The sequence below is a fragment of the Phoca vitulina genome, unplaced genomic scaffold, assembly GCF_004348235.1.
Source record: "Phoca vitulina isolate PV1807 unplaced genomic scaffold, GSC_HSeal_1.0 scaffold90, whole genome shotgun sequence".
Lineage (NCBI taxonomy): Eukaryota > Metazoa > Chordata > Mammalia > Carnivora > Phocidae > Phoca > Phoca vitulina.
Genome location: NW_022589793.1, coordinates 1,108,977 through 1,127,826, shown reverse-complemented (window position 1 = coordinate 1,127,826; position 18,850 = coordinate 1,108,977). Strand labels below are relative to the sequence as shown.

The window sequence follows — 18,850 nt, the reverse complement described above, 5'->3', positions numbered from 1 at the left end:
GGGGCTCGATCCCAGGACCCTGGGATCATGGTCTGAGCTGAAGGCAGACGCTTAATGACTGAGCCACCCAGGCACCCCAGGAAATACATGTGTATTTTAAATTTGCTTAGATATACATATAAGGAGATTTATTACAGCACTGTTAGTAAAGGAAAAAAAATGGGGGAACAATGGAAGTGTCGCCCAAAGAGGGAGGCTGGCTCAAGAAATCCATGTACATCATGTGACAGAATACAAGTCTCTCTAAAAATAAAAGAGGCAAAGGGCGCCTGGGTGGCTTAGTTGGTTAAGCACCTGACTCAGGATCTCAGGGTCAAGAGATCAAACCTCACGTCAGGCTCCACACTCAGGGCAGAGTCGGCTTGGGATTCTCTCCCTCTCCCTCTGCCCCTCCCCTAAATAAATTTTTATTTTTTATTTTTTATTTTTTTTAAAGATTTTATTTATTTATTTGAGAGAGAGAGAATGAGAGACAGAGAGCACGAGAGGGAAGAGGATCAGAGGGAGAAGCAGACTCCCCACTGAGCAGGGAGCCCGATGCGGGACTCGATCCCGGGATTCCAGGATCATGACCTGAGCTGAAGGCAGTTGCTTAACCAACTGAGCCACCCAGGCGCCCTCCCCTAAATAAATTTTTAAAAAAAGAAAGAAAAAGAGATGAAAATAAATAAATAAATAAAGGTAAAAGAGGTGATCTATATGTGCTGATATGGAATGATCCCACTCCCAGACCAGGAAAACAATTTTTAAAAATAAAATTTCCCACTTTATTTTTTTTTTAAAGATTTTATTTATTTATTTGACAGACAGAAAGAGAGCACAGGCAGGGGGAGCGGCAGGCAGAGGGAGAGGGAGAAGCAGGCTCCTCGCTGAGCAGGGAGCCCGACACAGGGCTCAATTCCAGGACCCCAAGATCATGACCTGAGCTGAAGGCAGACACTTAACCAACTGAGCCACCCAGGCATCCCAAATTTCCCACTTTATTAAAAAATTAAAAGCATATATATGCTCATTCTAGACAATGGAGAAACAACAGAGCATAAGAAGGGAATGCAATCGCTCTAGATCCTGTCCAAAGACAATCCCTGCTGGTGCGCTAATATACTTCTTTCCAGGCTTTTGGTGTGTGTATGTGTTTGTGCATGCACGTGTGAGTGTTTTACAAAGCTGTAACTGTACTCTATATTCTGCTATTTGAATTTAGCTCCAGAGCCGAAGCACTTTCCCACATTATGGCAAATTCTATAAACATCCTTGCTTGGTTGCCTGATGTTCTATCAAGACGGAGGCCCCCTGAACGACTCCACCACCATCCCCCGGGGCACTAGGCGGAAGGCCCTGGCCTTGACAGTGACAGAACTGGACTGTTCACACTACACGCCCCGTACCTGCCAGGGTGGTGCCTCTTTGGAGGCCATTTTGCTTGAACAACCCAGGTTGCCATGTCGACAGTAAACAAAAAACACGTTCGCTTTGCAGAGCGCCAGGAGGAGTGAGGTTTGGAAAACTGAGCTGCTATCCCTCTCCGAAGCTGCCTTGGGCAACATGAACCCCACAGAGCCTGCTTTCGGTTACCTAGGACGGTGGGCAACCAAGAGGTACATCTGGTCCATAACTGGTCATTCGACCAAGTTTGGGGAATGGGAAGTGCAATCAGACAGTCCCCAGCCTTACAGGAAGCGGCTGACTCAGACAGAGGATGACAGATGCAGGCAGAGGTCTGCTCTGAGCCCCAGGGATGCACAAGAGATAGCCGGGCAGGGTGTCTTAAAACCACATCCCGAGGGGGCCAGAACAATCACTTGAACAGACCAGACCGAGACACCAAGTTTAAAGAGGTTTCAGGCAGAGGCGTGAAAAAGGAAACCTATTCCAGAAACAGGGAGAGGTGTGGGGTGAACAGAGCCCAGGAGGGTCCCTGGGGACCAGGAGTGCGCCCATCCTCGGTGACGATTTTGAACGATGCCTTGTAGAAATTTTAAGGAGGGGCGATTTATTGATTTGTTTGTTTGGGAGAGGGGAGGTTACCTGGCTGTTTTGCTTTATTTTTCTTCCTAAAGTCTTTTCCTGCACACAAGTAATACATAGGTGTAGTTTAAAAGTCCCGGATGTTTAAAAATAGGTAAAATGTAGATAAAATCTCCCATCACGGCACCCTCTCCCCCAGAGAGAATCACTATTAACCAGAATTGTGTACAAATTCCTCCATACAAGTTTTTGCTATGTAAATACTAAGACGTGTGTATATTTTTTTGATAAATGTGGGACTGTATTATATTTCAACTTGCTTTCTTAACAGTATATAAAAATAAAAATACCTACCATTTTTTATTCTAATTATGTCCATACTGTCCTTATGGCTTTTCTTTTCTTTTTTTAATTTATTTATTTGACAGAGAGAGAGAGACTGCGAGAGAGGGAACACAAGCAGGGGGAGTGGGAGAGGGAGAAGCAGGCTTCCCACTGAGCAGGGAGCCTGATGCGGGGCTCGATCCCAGGACCCTGGGATCATGACCTGAGCTGAAGGCAGACGCTTAACGACTGAGCCACCCAGGCGCCCCTGTCCTTATGGCTTTTCATGGGATCTTCCCCCCAAATGTGTACACACACACACACACACACACACACACACACACACACACACATCTTGGCACTGTTTTCAAGTCAAATCACATAGAAACATCATCTTTGTTTTAATGTAAATACAGTATTCTCTTAGGACCATGGTTTAAAATTTGAATAAGCCCCTCTTAAAGAGAGGAAAAAATGAAACAAGACAAAACCAGAGAGGGGACAAACCATAAGAGACTCTTAATCTCAGGAAACAAACTGAGGGTTACTGGAGTGGAGGGAGGTGGGAGGGATGGGGTGGCTGGGTGATGGACATTGGGGAGGGTATGTGCTATGGTGAGCGCTGTGAATTTTGTAAGACTGATGAATTACAGACCTGTACCCCTGAAACAAGTAATACATTGTATGTTAATAAAAAAAATATATATATATATATCTTTCAAAAATAAATAAATAAATAAATAAGCCCCTCTTGATGGACATTTGAGCTCTTCCCATTTTTTCTTTATTACAAACAATACTGCAGAGTATATCTTTAAATATGTAAATTTGAACACTTGTACAAATACTTCGGTACTGGATCTAAACTGAGGTGGGCTTAGCAAATACATGGCAGGGAACATTCTGGCTTGCCATAAGGAACAGGGGAGAAATATGGCACTTAGTGGGCAGGGGTCGGAGATGCTGAATATCCTACAATATAAGGGACAGGCCCACCCAATAAAGAATTGTCCCGTTCCGGATGCCAATAGTACCCCCAGCGGGAACACTTTGGCTGAGAAGGATTCTCTGGAGATCAAATTGCCATCTGAGCTCTATATTTTTTATTTTAATAACTACTGTCAAATGGCCCACTAGGATTTATGTTTTACATAAATAGTGTCCTTTGGCAAGAGGGCACCCACAGTGAGTTCAGCACTCCCTGATTCTGAATGAAGCACCTACTGTGTGCAGAGCATGGCCCCTGGGGATGAGTGATAGAGGCCACCATGTCCTGCCCTCATGAGGCTCACATCCGAAAGCCACACCTGTAGGCAAACCTCCATTCACTGGAACGCTCAGTCAGCGCTTCCTTTAAAGGCTTCACTGTGGTCACATTTTGTGGTCAGGGACTGGCCATCTGGTCTGAGACCCTTCAGCTCCTGGGCCCTCCCAGTGTCTTCCACAAAGCCCCAACCGGGTCACGGTTCCTCTGGAGAGGCAGCTGCAGGGTCTGCCCCCACTGGGAGGCCACCAGGATCCTCCTTCCCTGGAAGTAGTCCCTCTTCTGTGACACCGACCCTCCCAATCTCACACCCGGGGTCACAAAGGACTGGGTCAGAGAGAGGACGCGTGACCCAGGCTGGGCCAACCAGATATTCGCCCCCTTGCTTGCAACTGGGATGGAGAGGGCAGTAATGAGGGGGCGCTGGGGCCAGCGGGGGTCCATTTTCCCGCTGTGTAGACTGAGGCAGAGGAGAACAAAGGACAGGTAAAGAGAGACCGAGAGAGACAGTCCTGCTGCCTTCCGGTTCCTAGACCTGTCCCCTGAGAGACCAGACGTTCTTTCTCCCCCTGGGTCCCAAGAAATAAATACCCTTCTTCCCTGGAGCTGGGGTGAGCTAGCTTCTGTTTCACGAGCCCTGGGCCCTCCAGCCCCCATTGGCACCCAGATTCCCTCACACCAGGTACAGGATGCCTCAGGGATCCGCGTCTCCTCAAGCCGCCCTGACCCACAGTGAACATAGGAGCGCCAGGCTGCTCCCGGCCCTTGCCACGCTGCCCTCCCCAGGGCCGGGCGTGAGTCTCAGAGGCTGGCTGAGGACACGAAAGCGAGACAAGCCGCCACCTGATCCTGCAGGGGCCCCCCAACCTCACAGCGGACCCACAGGGCTGTTTCTGGAGCTGCCTGCCCCACAGAGATTTAATCTAGAACTCTGGCTCTGACAGGAAGAAAATACCCAACTGTCCAAGAACTAGAATTATTAATTTTCTAAAAACAGATTAATTCTGAAGTTAGAGAAGAATGGCTCCAATTCCCAATCCCAAAGTGGTAACGTGCATTTTGCTTACAGTACTAACAGATATCTTCTGTTGGTGGGCATCAAATTAAATAAGGATAACATTACTGCGTTTAAAATTTTTTTCAAGGCGCCTATCTGGCTCAGTTGGAAGAGCACGTGACTCTTGATCTTGGGGTTATGAGTTTGAGCCCCATGTTGGGCATAGAGATTACTACTAACTAAATAAATGAAATTTTTTCATCACCAGTTATGATTCAAAAGCCCAATAATGTTCACCTTTCCCCCCTCCCTTTATACCAGCTTTACCGTAATATGAATACAAATCCCTAACAAAATAAGTACCCTTTTCTTCAATTCAGAAGGATGCCCAACTCCAATCAGTGTTGTTTTTTTTTTTTTAATTGTTTTAATTAAGATTTTAATTTTAGGGCACCTGGGTGGCTCAGCTGGTTAAGCGACTGCCTTCAGCTCAGGTCATGATCCTGGAGTCCCTGGATCAAGTCCCACATCGGGCTCCCTGCTCGGCAGGGAGTCTGCTTCACCCTCTGACCCTATCCCCTCTCATGTGTTCTCTCTCTCTCATTCTCTCTCTCTCAAATAAATAAATAAAATCTTTTTAAAAAAAAAGATTTTAATTTTAATTCCAGTTTACGTACAGTGTTATATTAAGGCAGGGGCTTTTTCGATCACACCCAACATGAAGAACTACATTTTACATCACGTCCCTGGACCCACAGACACATACATCAGGGGTGAAATGCAAGTATTTACATGATTAGAGCCTGGCCCTCAACCACCAACTGGGTCACCACATTTATGTGTGTGAACGTGTGTGAGCACATGTTCCAAAAAATAAGATCTTTACAGGTGCCTGGGTGGCTCAGTTGGTTGGGCAACTGCCTTCGGCTCAGGTCATGATCCTGGAGTCCCACATCGGGCTCCCCGCTGAGCGGGGAGTCTGCTTCTCCTTCTGACCCTTCCCCCTCTCATGCTCTCTCTCTCTCATTCTCTCTCAAATAAATAAACAAAATATTAAAAAAAATAATAAGATCTTTACAATTTGCAGTGGTCTCCCATATTTCCTAGTCTATTCTGTTCTGCTGCATTTTTTAAAAAGTTGGTTAAGGTTTTCACAACCCAGTAGTGGGTCCTCAGCAACTATTTCAAAAACACCTGCTCTAAAGTAATGAAACTTGTTTTAAGCCATCATAATCCTCCCAGCTTAACAGGCATATCTTCCAATCCAGAATTTAGAGTGCTGCCCAGGGTTTGGAAACACAGGGAAGACCCCAACCAGTGATCCCAGCTCCCCCATCCTTTGCGGCAGGTGGGCGGAGGGGGAGGGGGGAGCTGGGTGGTCCACTCACCTTAAAATGGAAGGAGCTTGCGGGGGACCCGCTGGAGCCATACTGCTCACTCTTCGTTAGGTTGCTATAGTAGTTATTAACCTTGGAATTGACATTCTCGTGTGACCTGGGGTCATCGGTGATGGGGCAGATGAAGTAACCTTCCTCATCGTCACTGTCAGCCTCGGACTCGCCGTCGTGACCAGCCCGGGGGGTCTGGCCGCCATCAACACCTTCCAGGCGGAAAATGAGGTCTTCGTCTGCCATGTTCCCGGGGTGCCCGTGTTACCCAAGGGGTGGGCAGCAGAACCAGAGCTGCAGGGCAAACACAGCGGTGCGGGTCCTATAAGGGAAGCAAGATGGTGGGTGCCGGGGCCAAGGGGGTGAGAGCTCGAGGTGCACCTCACCCTGAATGCCCCTGGTGACAAAAAGAGCTAAAGCCCTTGGAGTGAAAAGTACAGCTATCTTTTGGGGAGGTACACTTAGCGGCAGCATCTAGAACATTTTAAATATACAAACCTGTCGGCCCAGTAATTACACTTTGATGAACTCAGTGTTTGAAATAAGGCAGGGAAAATACATGCTTCTTAAGCAACTGGAGTGATCTTTTTTAGAACATAAAGTAGATCCGATCATTCCCCTGCTTAACGCACCCCCCCCCCCCCCAACCCGGCAGCTTCTCTCCACATTAGTAATAAAATGCAAACGGCTTTTCAGGCTACAAGGCCGGCTTTAGTCTGGTCCCTGCCCACTTCTCCTCTGGCCTTGGCAGCTCTCCAGGCCCACTGGCTTGCTTTCTGTTTGGTGAACACGGGGAGCCCATTTCTACCCCAGGGCCTTTGTACTTGCTATTCCCTGTGCCTGGAACAATCTTCCCAATCTTCCAACAGTGGGTTCTCTTTTATCAGTTGGATCCTGACTCAAGAGAAATCTGGAGAAATCTTCTCAGGCTCCTCAATTCAAAGAATTCCTCTCAAATGCACATCTTACTCCCTAGCACATCTCTCTGCTTTATTCTCTACGCAGAGATTTTCCCAAGCTGAAACCTCTTTTACTCTTTTACTGTCTGTATCCCCAGTGCCTCAGAGTGCATGGCATAGAGTGGGCACTTGATACACACGCCCAGAATGGTTGAGTGGCCCAAAGAATGTTCTTCTTAGCACGATCAATAACAGCAAAAAAAAAAAAAAAAAAAAAAAATGCTAACAGCCTAAAATGTCTATCAGTGGAGGTTTGTTAAATTAATTATAGCTCTCTATACCATGCACTGTTGTGTGACTATTACAAAGGGGAAGCTCTAGATATACAAACACATGCAAAAAGAGTCAAGAAAAAGTTCAGCAAGATTTTAAAATACAAAAGTCAATAGTACTTTTGTGCACTTAGTAATGAAAGATCCAAAGATGAAATTAAGAAAACAAGTCCATCTATAAAGAACATCAAAAAGAATAAAATACTTGGGAATAAACTTAATAAAAGAAGCACATGACCCGTACACTGAAAAATAAAACACACTGAAAGAAATTAAAGATCTAAAAAAAATGGGAAGATATTCTGTGTTCATAGATCAGAGGATTTAAAATTGCTAAGACGGCAATACTCCCCAAATGGCTCTACAGACTCAAACCAACCTATCAAATTCCTAGTGGCTTCTTTGAAGAAATTAACAAGTGCATGCTAAAGCTCATATGGAAATCCAAGGGACCCAAAATAGCCAAAACAGTCTTGAAAAAAGAGGAACGAAGTTGAAGGAATCACACTTCCTGAATTCAAAACTTGCTATGAAGCTACAGTAATCAAGGCAGTTGGTATCAGCATTGGGAGGGACACAGATCAATGGAATAGATTTGAGAGTCCAGAAATGAACCCTGATGTTTATAGCCATTGATTAGGACAAGGGCACCAAGACAATTCAATGGGGACAGCATAATCTTTTCAACAAATGGTGCCGGGACAAGTAAATATACACATGCGAAAGAATGAAACTGAATCCTATCCTTACAACTATTCACAAAAAATAACTAAAAATGGATCAAAGACTTAAATATGAAAGTAAAACATTATCTAACTCTTAGAAAACAACACAGGAGAAAATCTTTGTGATGTGGTGCAGACAAAGCCTTCTTAGATATGACACCAAAAGAACAGATAAATGAGGCACCATCAAAACTAAACACTTGTGCTTCAAAGGACGCCAACAAGAGAGTGGAGAGATCATCCACAGAATGGGAGAAAAGTTTTGCAAATCATATAGCTGATAAGGGACTCTATAAAGAACGCAGACAACTTAACAATAAAATGACAAATAACTCAAACAAAAACTGGGCAAAGGGCTTGAGTGGGCTTGAATAGACATGTCTCTAAAGAAGATATACTCATGACCAGTAAGCACATGAAAAGATACTCAACATCATTAGTCATTAGGGAAATGCAAGTCAAAGCCACACCCACTAGGATGGATATAATAATTAAAAAAAAAAAAAAAAAACAGAAAATAACAAATGTTGGCAAGGGTACAGAGAAACGGAAACCCTCATACACTGTTGCTAGGAATGTAAAATGGTACAACCGCTTTGAAAAATAGTCTGGCGGTTCCTCAAAAAGTTAACCACAGAATTATCATATGATCCAGCAATTCCACTCCTGGGTATACATCCAAGAGAAGTGAAAACATCCACATAAAAACTTGTATACATATGTTCACAGAAGTATTATTCATAATAGCCAAATTAGGGAAACAACCTAAATGTTCAGCAACTAATGAATGGATAAACAAAATGTATCCACACAGGGAATCTAAGCAGCCACAGAAAGGACTAAAGAATCCAACACTTGGGTGAACCTTAAAATCATCATGGTGAGTGAAAGAAACTGACCAAAAAAGACCATATATTGAATGATTCCATTCATATGAAATGTCCAGAGAAGGCAAATCTATAGAGACAGAAGGCACGTGAGTGACTGCCTAAGGATGGGGAAGGGGAGACTTGGGGGGAGGGAATGGGGGGCAATTGCTAATGGGTTTCTTTGGAGCTGGCAAAAAATGTTCTAAAATGGGGCACCTGGGTGGCTCAGTCAGTTAAACGTCTGCCTTCGGCTCAGGTCATGATCCCAGGGTCCTGGGATCGAGCCCCACATTAGGCTCCCTGCTCAGTGGGAAGCCTGCTTCTCCCTCTCCCACTCCCCCTGCTTGTGTTCCCTCTCTCGCTGTCTCTCTCTCTCTCTGTCAAATAAATAAATAAAATCTTAAAAAAACAATGTTCTAAAACTGTGTGCTGGTTGCATGACTGCCAATATACTAAAAACCACTAGAATGTACTTTTTTAGGATTTTATTTACTTATTTGAGAGAAAGCAAGAGAGAGAGAGATCATAGAGGGAGAGGAAGAAGCGTACTCCCTGATGAGCAGAGAGATCAGGTGCCCCGAATTGTACACTTTAAATGGATGGACTGTAAGGTTTGTGAATTATATTTCAATAAAGCTTAGGTTTAAAAAAAAAAAAAAAGTGAAATTTTTTTTTAAGAATTTATTTTTAAGGGGCGCCTGGATGGCTCAGTCCATGATGTATCTGCCTTCGGCTCAGGTCATGATCCCGGGGTCCTAGGATGGAGCCCCGCATCGGGCTCCCTGCTCAGCAGAGAGCCTGCTTCTCCCTCTCCCACTCCCCCTGCTTGTGTGCTCTCCCTCTCTCTCTCTCTCTCTGTCAAATAAATAAATAAAATCTTAAAAAAAAAAAAATTTATTTTTAAGTAATCTCTATACCCAACATGGGGCTCGAACTTACAGCCCTGAGATCAAGAGTCACGTGCTCTCCTGAGCCAGCTAAGCACCCTGAAATACAGTTAAATTTAAAAAGCAAGTTGCAGAACAGCAGGTATATCATGGGGATCCTACTTGTGTTCAAAGAAAAAGGACGGGGCCTACTTAAAATAAAAAAGAAAGAAAAAAAAAGAGAAAGGTCATTTGTAGAGGAATTAAAGCGTCCCTCAGGGCCCCCTGGGAACTCGAGCAGCAGTGGGATGGGCAGCAGCAAGGGCAGCTGGCTGCTGGGCAGGTGGAGGGAACTTTTAAGAACTTTGTACACTTCTATACTGTTGTCACTTTTTACAAAGCTGGATTGCTTTCAACATAAAATAACAAATAAGTGAAAACAATTTTAAAACTTTTTTAGATCAAGGCAATGATTCCTGTTATTCTTAACGGCTCTTTCCATCGGCAGCCAGCCTTCTAGATCAGAGGCTCTGGCTCTTTCTTAACAGTTATCATAGTGGAGAAATACATTTCTATCCTAACTCAATCCACCCAAAATGTAAATTAAAATTTCAGGAAACCCTACTTAGCCTTACTCTGTACAATGCACTCTGCTATTTTCTTTCCGGCTCATTTCTGTTTTGCTTTAACCCTTCTTTTCGTTCTTTTTCCTTAATGCACCACCCACAGTGATTTCTTGAAAATCCCCGCTCTGGGCTTCAGCTCCAAAGTTGGTTTCTTACCCTGTGGGCAAGACACAGTCAGGGGCTAGAGCCAATGCCTCAGCTGGGCCCACTTCTCCCCCCTTCCCGGCCGCTCCCAGTCCCAGTGCTTTTACTCTGCCCTGGTCAGCCCTTGGCTGGAACCTCTGATGACCCAGCCAGGTCACTGGCCTCTGGGGGGGCTGGGATGGTGCTGGGCAGGGGGCCAGAACCACAGCTTCGGTCTGCAGACCTCCAGGCAGTGTAGCCCAGTGGTGAGGAGCCTGCACGCAGGTACAAGTCCAAGCTGTGTTGCTCGTGACCTTGACTAAGCTGATTCATGTCGCCAACTCCCCCACGTGCGAGGGAAGCAGAGTGAGGAAGTGGCCTGAGGTTCCACAGCCAGTTCGCAGGGGAATTATGACCAGAACCCCAGCCCCTGGCCATGTCCCCACACACAGCCCTGACCTTCTCCGTGACCCTGGGAAACAAAGGGAGCTTCAGACAAGCAGCTGTGATCCTGCCTGGCACAGCGCCTTATACTCAGCTGGCATGTGATGTAGATTCCAGAAGTGAGGAGAGCAGGAGCCGTTTGATGGTTTTTCCGTTGTCATAAATTTGCTCTTAAGGCAGCTGTGGCAGCGCCGCTAACTGTCCCCCAACAGCTGTTCTCTCCCTCTTAATAACAACCGCTGGTTTTTGGCTAAGCACATCGCCGCTCCAAATAAGGTCTACATTTCCCAGATTCCTTTAAGTTAGGCGTGACCATGTGACCAAGTTCTGGCCAAGGGGATATAAACAGAAAGGCTGTTTTCAACTTTAGGGAAGAGTTTTTAAAGGGAGGGAATGTGCCTTTCTGGACTCTTCCTCCTTCCTGCTGGCTGGAATGGAGGTGTGATGGCTGGAACTCAAGCAGCTATTTTTAACCAGGAAGAGGAAACCACATGCTGTGGATGGCAGAGCCATGAGACAGAGGGAGCCTGGGGCAGCATAATCTTACATCACGGGGACTCACAACCTTCAGACTCTGCTATCTAAACTTATATAATCGACTGAAATTTTCTTCTTTCCCCTACTACTTGCTAATTCAATCTGGTCCAATAACCCCATCTCTCCCACAAAAAGTTCACATCACATCTCTTAATGCCAAGTCAATACCTGGGTAGCATCAGCCTGGGAAAACTATGGCCTCAATCCAGAGCCCACACTGGGCAGCGCCTCCTGCATTTGCCCAGGAAGACTGGGCCCTGGAGGATGCTGGATTCCCCTAGGAAGGCAAGGAGCCCTCACTGGCCCATAACTCAGGCCCGCAATGCCTGTTCCAACACCAGCCAGGGCCCTGGCCTCCCAGGAATCTCCATCCGACCTGGGCGTCCCTCTGACCACAGGGGCCTGCTCCTGTTAGCGAGGAACCTGAGACCGGGAGCAGGACCCCAGCTCCCAAGACATCAGGATTCTCTAGAAGGTTTCTTCTGCCCTCACTTGGACATCCAGATCTTCCCCTCCCAGTCCCTGACACACCTTGGGAAAAATATTTGTATGGAGAGGCAGCGGAGTGGAGCTCTGAGTCAGACCCGAGTTCAAGCCCCAGGTCTGCCACTTCCTCGCTGGTGACATTACCTCCCAAGCCCCAGCTCCCTTGCTGTCATCCAGGATGAAGAGTTTTACCCGCCCTGTTAACTTAACCACGCTAACACAGAGCCAGCACTGACTCACAGAACTAGCGTTATCATCATAAATAACCGCGGGCTGAGCCTTGGGCCCCAGCCATGCTGGTAACCTGGATACCTGGTTAGCAGCCAAGCCAAGCTTCTTCAGGGGTCCTCAGGGGACAGGCTATTTTAGGCTCTGGCCAGGGAACCACTGCTCTTACTGGGTCTCACTATAAAAGGTTCCTCTGGCAGCGGCTGGGACGGAAAACAATGTTTGCAATGTCCAGGTCCAGGCCTGTGGGCCAAGCCACACTGACCGCTGATCCTCCCTGGGGCTCCCCTCACCCCCCAGAGCTGTCTCGCTAGCTGGAGAAATGAACTGCATTCTCCTGCCTGCCACTCCCAGGATCCAGCACCCCAGAGCCAAAATGGTCCACGCTGAGCTGGCCGGCGCACACATTACTATATGCCCAGCACGGCAGGACCCACCTAGTCCTCAACGGCACCACGGTGAACAGGGTGACTTAGGGGCCACCTTGCATCACACACCTGCTTCTGCTTGGGGACCTGCCTCTCCCCCACTCTCAGGTCCTGCGGTTGGGGTTGTCTAGATGTTACTTCAGGTAGATATTGCCACATCCCTAAATAATATGGTTTCTCTGTTATTTCTTATTTTATCTATTTGGGTCCTTATCTATTGATTTCCTGGTGTGATAAATGAGACTTCAGCTTCCCTTGAACTTCCCACTTCCCTTCTGTACTCCACCACCCCCAGACTGGCAGGTCTTCTCCTGGTTCCTTTAGATCCCATGCCAAGAATGCTGTGTTATTGTACCAAGCAGAAGGAGCTCTGGGTTTCTCACAGTTTAGTGTGAGTTCAACTCACCGTGAGAGAGAAGGAAAGATGTGGCTTTTGTGCAGCAAATGACTGATAAGAAAGCAGAAGATACTTTTGCTCCTACTGACCTCAAAGATGAGTAATTTTTATTGCAATAAGACAAATAACATATGTGGACAGCGTCCTGTGTCCCAGGTGTCATGCTAAAGCCCTCGGCACGGACTCTCTCATCTGGCAATGACAGGAGCTGCCAGGCAGAGAAGGGACAGCCCGCTTTGTGACGGGGGACCTTGGGGGGGGGGAGGAGGGAGCAGGGGCAGGCTGCCCTGGGCTGCACCTGGCTGGTTCCAAGGGCATCTTGGGCCCTAGCTTGAGTCCTCAGTTTCCTTCAAACCAGAAAGAAAAGCCTATCTTGAAAAGATATCTGCACTCCCCTGTTCACCAAAGCATTATTTATAATAGTCAAGGTATGGAAACAACCTAAGAGATAAATGAATGGATAACGGAAATCTGGTGTCTATACACAACGGAATGCTATTCAATCTGTCATCTGCAAAAAACAGGCAATCCTGTCATCTGCAAAAACATGAATGAACCCAGAGGACATTATGTTCAGCGAAATATGCCAGACATAGAAAGACAAACATTTCATGATCTTGCTTATATGTGGAATCGAAAAAAAAACCCCAAAGTCCTAAAAACAGAGAGCAGAATGATGGCTGTCAGGGGCTGGGAGGTGGAGGAAACAGGAAGATGTTGGTCAAAGTGTACAAAGTTTCAGTTGTGCTAGATGAGTAAGTCCTGGGGATGTAATGTACAGCCTGGTGACTATAGTTAATAATACTCTATTGTATACCTGAAAATCACTAAGAAAAGAGATCTTTTTAAGTATCTACACCCAACGTGGGGCTCAAACTCAAGACCCCAAGATCAAGAGTCCCGTGCTGTTCCAACTGAGCCAGCCAGGCACCCCAAGAATAGATCTTTTTTTTTCTTTAAAAGATTTTATTTATTTATTTGAGAGAGAGAGAGAGGAGGGGCAGAGGAGAGGAAAAGAGAGAATCTTAAGCAGGCTCCATGCCTGATGCCCCATGTGGGGCTCCATCTCACACACCTGAGATCATGACCTGAGCCAAAATCAGGAGTCAGAAGCTTAACCGAATGAGCCACCCAGGCGCCCCCTGAAAATAGATCTTTTTTTTTAAGATTTTATTTATTTATTTGACAGAGAGAGACACAGCGAGAGAGGGAACACAAGCAGGGGGAGTGGGAGAGGGAGAAGCAGGCTTCCCGCCGAGCAGGGAGCCCGATGTGGGGCTCGATCCCAGGACCCGGGGACCATGACCTGAGCGGAAGGCAGACGCTTAATGACGGAGCCACCCAGGTGCCCCCTGAGAATAGAACTTAATTGCTCTCACACACACTTAAGAAATGGTAATCAGGTGAGGTGATAGATATGTTAATTAGGCTGACTGTGGTAATCATGTCCCAATGCATATGTATATCAAATCATCCACATTGTACACCTTAAATATGTACAATTTTTATTTGTCAATTATACCTCAATAAAGCTGGTGAAAAAAACACTGACAAAAATCAAAGCCCGATATAGTGGCTAAGGGCCTGCACTCTGCAGCCGGGGGGGGGCTCACTGTCAATCACCAGCTTCCCCATTAGGAGCCAAGGCCCTGTTCTAAGGGTAAGCCGTGCCTTCCCGGAGTCTGCGTCCCCCACAGGTGCTGGCACTGAGCAGGGCTCCACAGTGCTAATCGATACCTTTCCAGGCCGGGTTTTATTTATTTACTGGGGGTGGGGATAGTAACAAATGTGCAGCATCAGAGGTTACTAAGTCAAGCTCATGTCAGTGTCTTATTAATGTCTGTATCCCTGGCATGCTGTAAGGTGTTCAAGAAGAAACATTTATTTAGGGGTGCTGGGTGGCTCAGTCGGTTGGGCAGCAGACTCTTGGTTTTGGCTCAGGTCATGAGATCAGGGTTGTGGGATCTAGCCCCGGGGCTGGGCTCCCCACTCAGCGGGGAGTCTGCTTGGGCATTCCCTCCCTCTGCCCCTCCCCCCACTTGTACACACATTCTCTCTCAAATAAATCTTTTTTTTTTAAGATTGTATTTATTTATTTGAGAGAGAGAGAGAGAGAGAGCACAAGCAGGGGGAGCGGCAGGGGGATTGGGAGAAGCAGACTCCCCACTGAGTAGGGAGCCCAATGCAGGCTCAATCCCAGGACCTGGGATCATGACCTGAGCCCAACGCAGACACTTAACCAACTGAGCCACCCAGGTGCCCCTCAAATAAATTTTTTTTTTTTAAAAGAAACATTTACTTAAACTACTGCGGAAAAAATAGAGTTTAGGTCAGAATGTCAGAATAAAAGGACTGATTTACAGATGTCTATGCCCACCTGTCCCCTCCCTGCATCTTACCTCCACCTGCCCCGCCTCTCAAGAACCAGTCACCACTCACCACCAAGCTCTCACCTCCCAGCCCCTGCACCCCACAGAGGACCCTCTTTCTGAACTGCCTCTCCATTACTAACTGTTGCCAAACCCCTTGGTTCCCTTCAAAATCCAGCTCAAATTTCTACTCCCTCCAGAAAGTCTCCCCTGGGTAGGATCCTCACCTGTGAAAAAGAGGACAGCTAACAGTACCCACCCCAGGAGACATCTGACAAGTGAGTGAGATCAGGCGTGTGGTGCCTGACAGAGAAATGGCGCTCAAAAGTACCAGCTGATGGGGCGCCTGGGTGGTTCAGTCGGTGAAGCGTCTGCCTTCAGCTCAGGTCATGATCCCAGGATCCTGGGATTGAGTCCCGCAACGGTCTCCCCCCGCATCGGGCTCCCTGCTCGGCGGGAAGCCTGTTTCTCCCTCTGCTGCTCCCCCTGCTTGTGTGCTCTCTCTCTCAAATAAATAAATAAAATCTTAAAAAAAAGAAAAAAAGTACCAGCTGTTATTGTGCCCCGACCACTCCCTGTGCTCTGCCTGTCACTTCCCTACACCCAGAAGCCAAACATTCTATGTGGTGGGCAGAACACTGTCCCTCCAAAAGCTGTCCACATCCTAAACCCCAGAACCTGTGAATTATGTTCCCTTACATGTATGTAATTAAGTTACGGATCTTGAGATGGGGAGAATCTCCTGGAAAATCCGGTGAGCCCTATATAATCACAAGGGTCCTTATAAAAAGGGGGCAGGAGGGTCAGAACTAAAGAAATGGAACAATGGAGGCAGGGGTCACAGAGAAAGATGTGAAGATGCCATGCAGCTGGCTTTGGAGATGGAGCTTGGGGCCACAAGCCAAGGAACGCAGGCAGCCCGTAGAAGCTGGAAAAGGCAAGGAGACGGATTTCCCCTAGAGTCTCCAGAAGGAACTCAGCCCTGCTGACACCTTGACTTTTGAACTTCTGATCTCCAGAACCATAAGATAAGAAATTTGTGTTGGTTCCAGTCACCAAGTTTGTGGTGATTTGTTAGAGTAGCAATAGGAAACAAATGTAGTCTAGAACAATGTTGCCCTTCAGGGGACACTTGGCAAATGTCTGGAGACATTTTTGGTTGTCACAACTCTCAGAGTACACCTGGCATCTAGTGAGTAGACACCAAGGATGCTGATAGACATCCTATCGTGCACAGGACAGGCCCCCCAACACGGAATTCATTATTCAGCTCAGCATGTTAATAGTGCCCAGAGTCCCCGCTTTCAAATGATTCCGGAGGAAGGGCAAGGAGCCTTCCCTGGCCCACTCTCCCTCCTCGCCTCCCTAAAAGCAAACCTCCATGCATACCATTTCTGGTATTTCTCTTGAACTGAAGCAATTAGCTTACTCACCAATGAGAATAGCAACCCCCAGCCGAACCCAAGGAGATAAGTCAACATTTGCTCTGCCGAGGCTCATAAAAACTGCACTCCACTGTGCTTTGTGCATACAAAACGGTCATAGAGCAAAGCCAATTTTATTGTTTGAAAAAATCAGAAAAATACATTTTTCTGAGGCAATTGTATTGTTTTAAAAAAAATCAGAAAAATGCAAAGCACAAAATATCGTAATCATAGCTTCAATTCGCAAAATGCACAAGAGAGCTTGAATTTTCATTTTTAGTCATTTGCTGGGCACCCTTCTCATGTACCCAGGACACTCTGTACTCCTGGCAGGTCAGACCATGTCTCACTTCTCAGGGGAACTCTGTGTTTATACAGCCTCTCGGTGGCCAGACCACGTGAGCGTCTGGAACAAGAGGGGCCGTGTCTTCCTCCTCCCCAGCTCCCAGCCAAGAGCACAATGCCTGGCACGCACCAGGTTCTCCATAGATGCATGTTGCATGAATGAGTAACTAGAGAAAAGTTGGCAATTTCTACTGATATCATGGGCATTGCAGGTGTGCAATGGAGGGACTATCCAGTTACAATTACAAGGCATCTGGGGGTTAGGTAGCCTGAGACACGGCTGAGATCCTGAGGATCTCAGGGAAAGCCTAGATCGCGGGGAGGCCCTCGAAAAGCACTCAGGACTAGGATCTGGCCCAACAGGCTTTGGGGACCAACAGATCTGGGTTTTAGTCCTGTCTCCGCCACACTAACTGAGTGACACTGGGCAAACTACTGAACCTCAGTCTCCTCATCTGTAAAATGCACTCATCCAACAAAGTGGAGGAGAGCGAGCAAAGTGGAGAAGAGCTAGGAGAGGTGGCCAAGGGCCAGAAAAAGCTCCTGTGGCACAGACAGCTCTGTGCCATAGACTTATGCTCCCCCCCCCGCCCAACTACATTTCCCAGGATCCTGTGCATCCAGCCATGTGACCGCATTGGGGCCCGTGGAATGTAGGCAGAAGTAACTGTTGATGGTTCCAGGCAGCCCATTTTCCACACCCTGGTCAACTCTCCCTCAGCGGCAATCCTGCCTCGAGACACGTAGCACAGAACAGATTCGCAGCGTTTCAGTATCACTTACAAAGCACTTATGCTATAGCTCCCCTCAGCTCCCTGGAGGACACGAAGCCCATTCCCTGGTCTGCCTGGCACACAGCCTGGCCTGCCCTCCCTACCCATGCCCTGACCAACTCTTCTGTTCATCCTTCAGGTCTCAGGTTAGATGCCTCCTCCTCCAGGAAGCCTCCCCTGAATGCCACGAGGTAGGCACTATTAGCTTCATCCTAAGAAAACTGAGGAACAGAGAGGCTAAGTGACTTGCCCAAAATCACATGGCTAGAAAGTGGGGGAGCTGGGTGTGAAGCCAATGTAGGCTGAATCCAGCCGGCCACCACTTGCGAAACCAGTCATGGGACCACTAACAGCAGCGGCCTCACCTGGGAGCTTGTTAGATGTGCACATTCTCGGGCCTCACTCCTGGCCCACTGAATTAAACTCTGGAGGTGGGCCCAGCAATCTGTTTAAAAAGCTCACAGGTGGTTCTGATATGCAGTAAAGTTCAAGAACCAGTGGCCTAGAGAAATTCTCTGCAGCCGAGCCACCTGCTTTCCAGGCACTCCCTGCGGAGTCCTTGCTAGGTGTAGAAAATGTCATAGCTGAAGAACTGAACACTGTCCACCCTCTGACTTTCTAGCCATTTAAAATGCTTCTCTGGGTGTCCCCAGCCCTGGGACTTTGGGGACCCAGAGACTGTCATCTCCTACTTTATTATCAGCGTGTTAGTGACGCGCTGCTTCCTTTGAAGCCTTCTTGCTTGTGCCCATTAGCTTTAGCTACAAGGGTTTAATCCAGCCAACATTTAAAAATCCAAGCTGCGGGGCGCCTGGGTGGCTCAGTCTTGGTGAAGCATCTGCCTTTGGCTCAGGTCATGATCTCAGGGTCCTGAGATTGAGCCCCGCACTGGGCTCCCTGCTCAAGAGGGAGTCTGCTTCTCCCTCTCCCTCTGCCCCCATGCGCTCGCTCACTCTCTCAAATAAATAAAAATCGTTAAAAAAAAAAAAAAAATCCAAGTCGCTTTCATCCCATGGTGGGCACCACAATCACTTTCTA

At 47.2% G+C, this 18,850-nt stretch overlaps 1 protein-coding gene across 3 annotated transcripts in view; it reads right to left on the bottom strand.

Annotated features, from left to right (window-relative positions):
- Positions 1 to 18,850, bottom strand: part of EEF2K (eukaryotic elongation factor 2 kinase) — a 59,866-nt gene that overhangs the window by 38,855 nt on the left and 2,161 nt on the right. For all 3 annotated transcript variants that reach the window (XM_032396217.1, XM_032396219.1, XM_032396218.1), the window contains exon 2: positions 5,942 to 6,263. In XM_032396217.1, the coding sequence (XP_032252108.1) occupies positions 5,942 to 6,187 (246 nt within the window). In that variant the 5' untranslated portion in view covers positions 6,188 to 6,263. The remainder of the gene's footprint in view (positions 1 to 5,941; positions 6,264 to 18,850) is intronic.